The sequence below is a fragment of the Erinaceus europaeus genome, unplaced genomic scaffold, assembly GCF_950295315.1.
Source record: "Erinaceus europaeus unplaced genomic scaffold, mEriEur2.1 scaffold_668, whole genome shotgun sequence".
NCBI lineage: Eukaryota > Metazoa > Chordata > Mammalia > Eulipotyphla > Erinaceidae > Erinaceus > Erinaceus europaeus.
Genome location: NW_026647872.1, coordinates 46,859 through 58,876, shown reverse-complemented (window position 1 = coordinate 58,876; position 12,018 = coordinate 46,859). Strand labels below are relative to the sequence as shown.

At 46.5% G+C, this 12,018-nt stretch overlaps 1 protein-coding gene across 1 annotated transcript in view; it reads left to right on the top strand.

Annotated features, from left to right (window-relative positions):
* The first annotated feature begins 9,539 nt into the window (after positions 1–9,539).
* PARVA (parvin alpha) overlaps positions 9,540–12,018 on the top strand; it is a 48,816-nt gene continuing 46,337 nt past the window's right edge. Inside the window, exons 1-2 of the mRNA XM_060184474.1 lie at positions 9,540–9,696; positions 9,784–9,854. Of these exons, the coding sequence (XP_060040457.1) occupies positions 9,630–9,696; positions 9,784–9,854 (138 nt within the window). The 5' untranslated portion in view covers positions 9,540–9,629. The remainder of the gene's footprint in view (positions 9,697–9,783; positions 9,855–12,018) is intronic.

Genomic DNA, 12,018 nt, shown 5'->3' with positions numbered 1-12,018 from the left:
CTGGCTATATTCTTGCTCTGCTTCTGCCTTCCCAGATTCAACCAGCTGACATCAACAGTTGGTTAAAGTCATGGTTAGAAGAACATTCTTCATGTAAATAGATCCACACAATTCAAATGTGCCCGTAACAAGTCGACTGTACCTCTTCTTCCAACCTCTTTGTCTTCTCATCCTCTTGGTCATCTTTAGCAGAATAGAAATTTTCACAAAGTCTAGTTTATCAAAATTTCTGCCATAGGCCTCTTGCTTGGTGTTCTATATAAAAACTCAATGCTAGGGCTGAGAAAAATAGCTTACTTGGTCACTGTGCTAGTTTTGTCACGTACATGACCAGGGTTCAAGCCTAGCTTCTGCCATATTGAAGGAAGTTTTATTGCTGTTATCTCTCCCCATGCTGTCATCTGAAAGAAAAAAAAAAGTTGGCCAGTATAGCAAAATTCCAGCAACAATAAAAACAAAAATAAACAAACAAACCAACAAAAAAGCCTCAGTACTAAACCCTAGATCACACAGATTTTTTTTTTAAAAAAAGAAAGCTTGTATTTTTTTATTAGTGATTTAATAACATTTGACAAGACTGTGGGATAAGAAGGGTAAAATTCCAGGAGTCGGGTGGTAGCACAGCAGGTTAAGCACAGGGGGCGCAAAGCACAAGGACCGGCATAAGGATCCCGGTTCGAGTCCCCGCTCCCCACCTGCAGGGGAGTCGCTTCACAGGCGGTGAAGCAGGTCTGCAGGTGTCTGTCTTTCTCTCCCCATCTCTGTCTTCCCCTCCTCTCTCCATTTCTCTCTGTCCTATCTAACAAAATCAGCAATGACAACAATAATAACTACATCAATAGTGGTCCAGGAGGTGGCGTGGTGGATAAAGCACTGGATTCTCAAGCATGAGGTCCAGAGTTCAATCCCCGGCAGCACATGTACCAGAGTGATGCCTGGTTCTTTCTCTCTCTCTCTCTCTCTCTCCTTCTGTCTTCATGAATAAATAAATAAAATATAAAATAATAATAATAACTAGAACAATAAAACAACCAGGGCAACAAAAGGGAATAAATAAATAATTTTTTTAGGAATTAAAAAAAAAAGAAGGGTAAAATTCCATACAGTTCCCACCATCAGAGTTCCATATTTCATACCCTCCATTGGAAGCTTCCCTATTCTTTACCCCTCTAGGAGTATGGACCAAAGATCTTTATGGGGTACAGAAGGTGGGAGGTCTGGCCCCTGCAATGGCTTCTTTGCTGGACATGGGTGTTGACAGGCTTATGCAAATCCCCTGTTTCTATCTTTTCCTAGTGGGGCAGGGCTCTGGGGAGGTGAACTTCCAGGATATATTGATGAGGTCCTCTGCTCAGAGAAGTCAGGTTGACATCATCTGCAACTTGGAGGCTGAAAAGCAGTAAGATATAAAGCAGAACAAATCGTTTGATAATCAGGAACCTAAAGGTAAGAGTCAAGCAGATGAGATTTGGGGGTCTTCATGTTGGAAGAAGCTAGGAAGTCTATTTTAGGTAGATTCTACGGGGACCATGACGTGACTAAGTTTTACCGGAGCTTGACAGTCAGCTAACATGGAGGTGGGCTAAAAGTCTTGTCTGGGAAGATGGTGTTGCTAAGACTATCAATTGTTGCTAAGACTATCAATTCTGTGTGGAATTTCCTATACTCCTTTGTCAAAAATCAGTTGACTTGGTAAAGACTTATTTCTGGGGATCAGGTGGTAGCGCAGTGGGTTAAGCACAGGTGGTGCAAAGCACAAGGACTGGCGTAAGGATCCCAGTTCGAGCCCCCGGCTCCCCACCTGCAGGGGAGTCGCTTCACAGTCAGTGAAGCAGGTCTGCAGGTGTCTCTCTTTCTCTCCCCCTCTCTATCTTCCCCATCTCTCTCCATTTCTCTCTATCCTATCCAGCAATGATGACATCAATAACAACAATAATAACTACAACAATAAAACTACAAGGGTAACAAAAGGGGGGGAGCCAAAAAAAAGAGAGAGAGACTTATTTCTGGGTAGTCTATTTTTGTTCCATTGATCTATGAGTATATCCTTTTAAAAAAAGATTTATTCAGGGGAGAGAGTCAGAGCATCAGTCGGGCATACTCTATGCCAGGGATTGAACTCTGGACTTCATGTTTGCTCCAGTGCGTGTGTGTGCGTACGTGTGTGTGTGTGTGTGTGTGTGTGTGTGTGTGTGTGTGTGTGTGTGTGTGTGTGTGTTAAACACATCTAAAAAAAAATCGGCATTCTATTCAGGATCCAGCTCAAACGTCCACCCTCTCTGGGGACCCTCTGCTGTCTTTCCCATCCAAAGTTAGCCTCCCTGGCCTAAGCTCACAGCCCTCCAGGCCCACTGCAGTGCACCACAGAGCGTGTCTCCTCCCACCTGGAGCAGATGCAAGCAGACCCATGTCAAGCCGCATTCCCAGTGTTGGCACAGGGTCTGCTTCGGAGGGGGAGATGCCCAGTCATGTTTACTGGCTGAATGAACGAAATTACTGGCCTTGCATAAAGAGCTGCTTTTTTTGTACCTTCAGAAACTTCTGTCCATTGTTCTCCTCACGCTTGTTTTCCCCGAACATGCCCTGGAGCGTGAGATATCGGCAGTGAGATTATTTCTCACTGGCCAAAGGAAAGGGAAAAAAAATCACTATTATTTTCACCCATCAAATTTATAATCTTAGCGCCTCAAGTGTGAGGGTGTCCTGGTTCCAGGCCACAGAAAACACCAATTCTAACGGCTTAGGCAATAAGTACACTTGTTACATCTTTAATAACAGGACACATAAAGCTAGATGACTCCAGACATGGCCGCTAGACAGTATCAATAATATCCTTTTCTCACTCTTTGTTCTCTGCCAACCTCATCGTATTGACTGTTTCTTTGGGCCAGTTCCCCTCGTGCTTACAAAACAATTACAGCACATCTGGACATAACATTCCTAATGCCACCGTGATTAGGGGAGAGATACTTTCTCTTCCTTGAGCCTCTCTTTAAAAGGGAGTAAGGCCTTTCTCAGGAGCTCCTAGAAATGTCTTCTGCCAACTCGCTATCTAGAATTAAATCCCCTCCATGCTTAAGCCAATGGTTGCTACAGAGGTTAACAATGATTCTTTTTTTTTTTAGCATGTTGTACATTTACTTTTTAAAAATCTTTTTATTTATTTATTTTTTATTTAAGAAAGGATAAATTAACAAAACTATAGGATAGGAGGGGTACAACTCCACACAATTCTCACCACCCAATCTCCATATCCCACCCCCTCCCCTGATAGCTTTCCCATTCTCTATCCCTCTGGGAGTATGGACCCAGGGTCATTGTGGGTTGCAGAAGGTAGAAGGTCTGGCTTCTGTAATTACTTCCCCGCTGAACATGGGCGTTGACTATTCAGTCCATACTCCCAGTCTGCCTCTCTCTTTCCCTAGTAGGGTGGGTCTCTGGGGAATCTGAGCTCCAGGACACATTGGTGGGGTCTTCAGTCCAGGGAAGCCTGGCCAGCATCCTGATGGCATCTGGAACCTGGTGATTGAAAAGAGAGTTAACATACGAAGCCAAACAAATTGTTGAGCAATCATGGACCCAAAGCTTGGAATAGTGGAGAGGAAGTGTTAAGGGGGTACTCACTGCAAACTCTAGTGTACTTCTGCTTTCAGGTATATATTTTGCACTTGTTTATGGATACGTGTGAACATATGCTCTCTCTCACAGAACCTGGTGTATATCTAGGTTTTGGGACTTTGTTAGAAAGTGAACCACCTGGGATGGAATTAGAGAATGCTATGAAAGGAAAGGTCTCACCCGAGTAATGAAGCTGAAGGGTTGTCATTCCACACCTGAAGTCTCTGGACACAGTCTGAGCTGAGGCATGTTGAGGTGGCAATCGTTGAATTGATTAGGTTGCGATCGGCAGATGCAATATTATTTGATATGGATTGGGAGAGGCATGCGGGAAAGTGGGCCCTATCCAAGGGTTCCAGGGAGGGAAGTAGGGGCTCTATAGTGGAGATGTGAGGTTCCTGCTGTCTTAGGGTTCAAAAAGACAATGGATAGTTAATGTTATCGTCACATTATTTGGTAATTGGGTTAACTTTGAAAAGTCCTTTTGTTAGGGTTTGCTGTATAGTACCCAGTACTATACAGCATAGTGCCACTGATATAGCTGTGCCACTGATTGCCTCTAAAAATAATTCTTTTTTCAATAGTCTTTAATGTTTGTGCTTTTTTTTTTTGAGGGAGAAAGAGAGAAGCAACACCCCCTACACACACACACACACACACACACACACACACACACACACACACGAAGCCCCAGTGTCATGCATGCAGGGTATGCACTCTACCCACTGAGCCGCGTCTCAGGGCCCACCCTGATCAGTTTAAACCAATCAGGATGTGACCAGAGGTCATAGGAAGAGCGGGCAACTGCAGGGTTCCTTTGGCAGGAAACAGAAGAGTCAACCACTGGCAAGGAAGCCATCAGTTTCAGCTACACTCTTGTGTAATAGAGAAATGTTTTATATGAAGCTCAGTGACGGTAAATAAGGTCCCAGAGCTGATAAAAATAGAGCAAGGATTCAGAGTTCACCCCTGTCCTTTTCTGCTCCACAGCGGGACCCAGGGTCAGCCGGTCTCCAGAAAAGCCAAAACCCGCTTTCTCCTGGAGGACACCCTGGGAGTGGAGGCACTCAGCCTGCTCTTCCTGACCGCAGGGCATCTCAGCTGTCTGTCTATTGAGTTATGACCAGCGGCATGGCAAGGCACAGAGGGCTACACATTCAGACCCAGCTTCAGATGGTTCCAGGAGCTTCCAGGGATAAACATTATATTCATAATCTATGCTGAGAAAATTCAATCGCAGCTCTTTTTGCCTTTCCGAGTGTGCCGGGACTGGCGAGGGAAGGGGGTTTCTGCTGGGCCCTCCCTCTGGCTTCATCAAAACGGGGCCTCCCAGGCAGGCAGGCTGTTTTGGGAAAGTGGCCACTAATGTGGCCCCATGGGGCGGGAGGTGGGGGGAGAGGGGGCTGGCCCAAGCCAAACTGGGCAGTTTGTATATTCACTTTTACAGACAGCTGGCTCTGAGTCAGCAGTTAATGGGATGGGAATGATGTTCCTTTACCAAACCATTTCCTGAAGGGAAAGAAAGGAAGGAAGGAAGGAAGGAAGGAAGGAAGGAAGAAAGAAAGAAAGAAAGAAAGAAAGAAAGAAAGAAAGAAAGAAAGAAAGAAAGGAAGGAAGGAAACCATGCCCAATTGCAAACATGCCTCAGTCTCTCTTCTGGGGTTTTTATGTCTCTGGGAGTGAATTAAAGGAGCAGGGAGTGCAGAGGGGCGTGTTGCTGACAGAAGGAGCCTTCATCTGCACAGAGCTCCTGCTAGGTGTCAGCACTTGTGGACCGAGTCCCATCTATATATTAAGTGATCGTCTCGATAGCCTGAGGAGGTGGGCAGTCATGTGTATGCTTCCTATTTTGCAGATGGGGAAAGCTGAGGTGGACGCAGTGAATAAACTTGCCTGAGGCCACACCGCTCAGTCAATAGTAGGTCCTGAATCGAAATCAAGGTGGCTTGACTTTCAACCACTGTGTTGTGTGGTCTTGGGAGTCTAATGAAAGAGAAAAGGTGACAGGCCTCACACACTGTTCATTCTGATGTGTTGGGAGACATGACAGACATATAAATAATGTGGGGCCAGGCGGTGGCGCACCTGGTTAAGTGCTCACATTACAATGTGCAAGGACCAGGGTTCGAGCCCCTGGTCCCCAACTGCAGGGGGAAAGCTTCACAAGTGGTGGCACAGGGCTGCAGGTGTCTCTCTATCTCTCTCCCTCTCTCTCTCCCTTCCCCTCTCAATTTCTCTCTGTATCTAGTAATAAATCCTAAGAGACATATAAATAATAATAATTACTCAGACTGTGATGAGGTGAGGTCAAATGAGAGTCCTGTAGATTTGGGTAAAGGGTTAGGGCTTTAGGGTTTGAGCCTTCAGCTCCCCACCTGCAGCAGGGAGGCTTCCCAAGCAGCGAAGCAGGTCTGCAGATGTCTGTCTTTCTCTGTCCCCTCACCCCCCCAACTTGTCTCTGTCCCATCCAATAAAATGGAAAAAATAGCCACCAGGAGCAGTGGATTCATAGTGCCAGCATCGAGTTCCAGTGATAACCCTGGAGGGGGGCGAGGGAAGAGGATTTTATTCTGAGTTAATTGGAAGCTTAATGTATGATCCTAATTACCTCTTTTTTATTGTTGTAGTTATTATTGTTGTTGTTATTGACGTCATTGTAGTTGGATAGGACAGAGAGAAATGGAGAGAGGAGGGGAAGACAGAGAGGGGGAGAGAAAGACAGACACCTACAGACCTGCTTCACTGCCCGTGAAGTAAACCCCCCTGCAGGAGGGGAGCTGGGGGCTCGAACAGGGATTCTTGTGCTTGTCCTTGCTTAACCCTCTGTGCTACCGCCCAACTCCCCTAATTACCTTTTTATAGACCATCCTGACCGTGCAGCGGGAAGGGGAGAGGGAGGGGAGAGGTGCATGAGACAGCAGTCAGCTGGTTACAAGTCACTCTGGTTGTCCAGGTGAAAGATACTGTGGCCTCAACCGGGATGATGATGGTGCTGAAAGCGGCAGGGTGGTTGGAACTGTGTTCTCTGTTTCGCGGGTGGAGCCTCTCAAACTTGTCATCTTGGATGCAAAGGGTGAATAAAAGAGAATTCCAGAGAGATTTCCGCCCATGGTGGCATCAACTGTGGTATAGTCGTGGTGATATTAGTTGTGGAGAATAAGACTGGGGAAGGAATGGGTCTTGTTTTAGTGTTATGATGGGTTTTGGGTCTGGGAAATATCACAAGTTTCGTTTTGAATATGTAGATTTGAGGTCTCTGTTAATAGACTTAAGAGGAGGAATCCAGGGGACCTGAAGCTCAGCCCTAGGCTGACGTTGGAAGTGTGGATACCGCCAGCATGGATCACCTAGGATCCATGGATGGATCGCCATGGATGGATCACCTAGGATGCCATGCAGTTTTATTTGCTGTGGTGACGGACGTTTATATCTGCGCTCGCCAGCGGAGGGAACCATACTAGCCACGCTGAGTACTTGTGATGTGCATAACCCAGTTTGTAACTCACTTCAATTTAATTAGCGGCATGTGGCCAAGAGCTATCACACTGGACAGCACAAACTTGGGGGGCGGTGCGGAGAGAAGAGCGGAGGGACCAGCTAGCTTCCTCACTAACCTGCAAAGTCCCACACTGCCCCCATTTAGATGTGATTTCATTTCTACGCACTGTGGCTTTTACTGCAGTGCTTGTTAAGTAATGAGAATCTTGCTTCTTTGTGAGAGACAGCCTGGAGGTGGCGCACCTGGTTAAGCACACACATTACAGTGCGCAAGGACCCAGGTTCAAGCCTCTGGTCCCCGCCTACAAGGGGAAAGGCTTCACAAGTGGTGGAGCAGGGCTGCCGGTTTCTCTATGTCTCTTTTCCTGTCTATCTACCTCTCCTTTCTCGATTTCTCTCTGTCTCCATCCGATAATAAGTAAATAGAATTTTAAAAACAACACCCTGGAGAACCAGACAAAGTGCCAGTCCTGGGAGGGTTATTAGATGAAATTATGGAAAACCCCAGGAAGCAAACGCAATCCTAGAATTTTGAGTCAGTTAAGCATTAAAGATGTTGTTTAGATTTTCCAATGTTTTTTATGAGGGAAAATGATACAGACGAAGGGGGTGACATCTGTGAATTCAGAGATGGGAGACAGTGAGTGGCCGGTGTCCCATATAAATGTCAAGGGCCCACAGCAACGGGGGGAAATATCGCCGCACAATGCACAGTTGTGTGTCTCTAGGGACAAGCGTGTTTCGCTTTCTTTGTTAGGCAATTTAATTCCCTGTCCAACTGCAACCAGCAGTGAGTTTACTAATATGAAAGGACTCTTTGTAAGCAGCTGTCTGGCACTGGAAGAGAGTTCTTGCAAGTAGATGCTGGCAGAGTAAAAAAAAAAAGTTAAGATAGGACAGTGCTTTTATTAAGGCTGATTGAGGCTGCCATATTAGCTCTTAAGAAACATTTGGTGACCGACACCACCAGAGAAAATAGTCTTTCTGTGCTTAACGGGTGAAAAAAGGAATTATTCAAACTGGAAGTGAACAGACGAGAGGGGATTGGAGTCACTGTTCTCAGCGAGGTCATCCGAGGTCAGCCACTCAGCAAGTGTCCAACACACAACAGATCTGATGGTAGGGAAAAAATGAAATAAATAAAATAATGATTTTTAAAGCTAGGCCTTTAGGGGATGGATGGATGTGGGGGGTGGGCCCATGGAAGAGAACTGACTGAATGTCTTAAGTGCCTTTTGACATCTTTGCTTTTCATGAGGAAGGTGGAACTATAGATTTCCTAGGATTTGAAAACTGTAAGAGAACTTTCTCTTTTTTTTTTTTTTTTTAGCACTTCTTTTTTTTTTTTTATTGGATAGAGACAGAGAAACTGAGTGGGGAGAGGAACTGAGTAAGGAGGGGGAGATAGAGAAGGAGAGAGACAAAAAGACACCTTCAGCTCTGCTTCACCACCTGCGGAGTTTACCCCCTGCACACAGGGACTGGGGGCTTGAACCTGGATCCTTGCACACAGTAGTGTGCGCTTAACCAGGTGCACTGCCACCTTCTGGCCTCAAGAGAACATTCTAGTCATCTAGCCAAGACCTTTATGTGCAGCAAAAAAAAAAAAAAAAACAGGGCCTGAGCTGAAGAGATACGGCCAAAGCCCAGAGAAGACAGGGAAGAATCCAGAAGAGGGCTGGAAAGAGAGAAATGGCACACAACCTAAATACAGTCTTGCATCCATGACCTTGTTCCCTGCATCAGCAGCCGGTACTAAGTACCCCAGAACACAGTCCCTCTAAGTAGGGGTGGCAGGAACCAGAAGGCAAAGACTCTAGAAACTAGACCCTGCCTCATTTCCACTGTTCTCAGATCCTTTCTTCTTCTTCTTCTTTTAATTAATTGATTTATTTATTTTCCCTTTTTGTTGCCCTTGTTTTTTTATTGTTGTTATAGTTATTATTGTTGTTATTATTGATGTTGTTGTTGTTGGATAGGACAGAGAGACATGGAGAGAGGAGGGGACGACAGAGAGGGGGAGAGAAAGACAGACACCTGCAGACCTGCTTCACCGCCTGGGAAGCGACTCCCCTGCAGGTGGGGAGCCGGGGGCTCGAACCGGGATCCTTACGCTGGTCCTTGTGCTTCACACGTTTAACCCACTGTGTTAATCACCCGACTCCATCTTAGATCCTTTTTAAGGAGAGAGACAGTCTCAGGCCACTGAGCCCTCCTTGTTTCTCTGAGGCAGCGAGAGAGAGGTGACAGACAGTTGGAAGAGGTGAGACGATGGGGTGGTGACACACACTCTTTGAGGGGCAGGAAAGCAGATTGCAGACTGAGTGGCACTGTCGCCTACCCGCAGTGGTTTTATTTCTCAGTGTCGATGTCTGGCGTGTTTGTCATGGAGCTCCGTGCAACATGTGGCATGCAAACACCTCTCTCCTGTGTCCCTCTCTCCCACTGCTGGTGAGCCGCGTTGTGACCCTGCCTCCCATCCCGTTACAGTCTCCGAGCTCCAGGAGGAAGGCATGAACGCCATCAACCTGCCCCTCAGCCCCATCCCCTTTGAGCTGGACCCCGAGGACACGATGCTGGGTAAGTTGCTCTCTTGTCTTTCTCTTGGGGTCGCCTAATGCCTCTGAGTGGAACCAACTCACTGGCTTCCTTTCTTTCTTTTTAAAGAGGAGAACGAGGTTCGAACCATGGTGGACCCTAACTCGCGCAGTGACCCCAAACTTCAAGAGCTGATGAAGGTAGGTTCGTTCATCCCCAGAGAGATGCAAATCAACACCACTCTGAGATTCCACCTCACACCTGTGAGAACGGGGCTCCGTCAATAAAACACAGGAAGATAAGTGTTGGAGAGGATGTAGAGAGAGAGGAGCCCTGCTGCACTGCTGCTGGGAATGCAAACTGGTGCAACCACTCTGGAAAACAGCGCGGAGAATCCTTAAACCGATACAAATGGAAATACCTTATACTCCAGCAACTCCACTGCTGGGCACATACCCAGAAGCTATAATCACACTGATTCAAAGGGATCTATGAACCCCCATGTTTATGGCGGCTTTATTCACAATAACAAAAACCTGGAAACAACCAAAATGCCCTTCCACAGATGACTGGATAAAAAAAAGTCAAGGGAGGGTCGGGCAGTAGCCCAGTGGGTTAAGTGCCTGTGGCACAAAGTGCAAGGACCGGCATTAGGATCCCTGTTCAAGCCCCCAGCTCCCCATCTGCAGGGGAGTCGCTTCACAAGCAGTGAAGCAGGTCTGCAGGTGTCTATCTTTCTCTCCCCCTCTCTGTCTTCCCCTCCTCTCTTCATTTCTCACTGTCCTAGCCAACAATGAATGACATCAACAATAACAATAATAACCACAACAAGGCTACAACAAGGGCAACAAAATGGAGGAAATGGCCTCCAGGAGCAGTGGATTCATGGTGCAGGCACTGAGCCCCAGCAATAACCCTGGAGGCAAAAAAAAAAAAAAAAGTCAAGGGACATATACCCAGCAGAGTACTACACAGCAATAAAAAGGGATGCTTTGTGTCCTCTGGGATAAAGTGGATGGAACTGGAGAAGATGGTGCTCAGTGAAGCAAGTCAGGAGGTGAATGGCAACTATAGAACGGGGTCGCTCATACAGGGAATACAGACAATTGAACATATAAGTAAGAAAAAAATAGCAACCGATTTTCAAGACCGGGGGGAGAACTATAGTGGTTATTTATGGAGTTGGGGATAGGGACACAGACCTTTGGTGATGGGGAAAAATTAAAAAAAAAAAAAAAAAGAACTGATAGAGGGAAGAAAAAGAAGAAAGAAATCAGCTCTTAAGCGTCATGCAAAGACCAGCAGACAGCAGCACACATAAGTGCTAGGGACTTGGTGCCAATGACACGCTTGCTAGGGTCCTCTGGTTCAGTGTTTGCACTGCTTTCTTCAAGGGCCTTGTGAACTGGGGTCCAGTGGTGGCTCTGTTTTACAGCTGAGTAAACGGAGTCTCAGAAACAGCAAGAGATTTGATGGTGATCATAACCAGCAACACGGAAACAGAATCAACAGTAAACCAAGCATGGTGTGTGGTGCCCCTGGCACAGCGGTTGAGTTTGTACCCAACCCCCAGCAAGTGACCATGTCTCCCACACCCTGTGTATCTCACCCCCTTCCCTGCACTGTCCTCCTCTGAGTTCTCCGGGTTGTACTGTGAACAAGACCAGAAAGCAGTGGATTCTCGAGAAGTCCATTCAGGAAGCAAATCTGAGCAGACCATTTTCCTGCTCAGAATCTGCCCTCAGTTTCCCACCAGTTGTAGGTTGCGGGACTCAGGGGCAGGGGGCTATTATTGGGGTCTCCATACTCTAGCTCCTCATATCACTCCTAATGGCAAAAAAAGATAGATAGATAGATAATAAGAAATATATATATATTTAATAAATGAATCTAATGATCCCTACCTCACAGGATTGTGTGAACTAGCACATGGAATGCCTCTTTCAAATTCCTAGCACACAGCAGGCCCTCAGGGAGTAAGAGCTCGCAGTGGTGTAGAGTGGAGAGGTGACTTCCATGGCACCATCCAGCAGCTAGACTCAGGGAGAGCATGTGCTTTAGAGTCAGAGAGACAAGGGTTCGGTTTACAGTTGCACCCATGGAGAGGTCTGTGACTGGACAAACATGTTTCCTTTGGCTGATTCCCATCCTGAACACAGGAGGACAATCCCCACAGAGCCAGATGTCATCCTCCATTTTAGAAGTAGGGAGTCAGAGGCCCAGAAGATAGCCAGAGTGGCTTAGAGCCATAGATCTCAGAAGCACACATACAGATGGAGGAAGGAGCAACCCAGTTCTGTATGGAGAGAAATTATGGGCTGAGTTTATTTCCTACATGTTCAAAGGTTCATCACACATAATCTC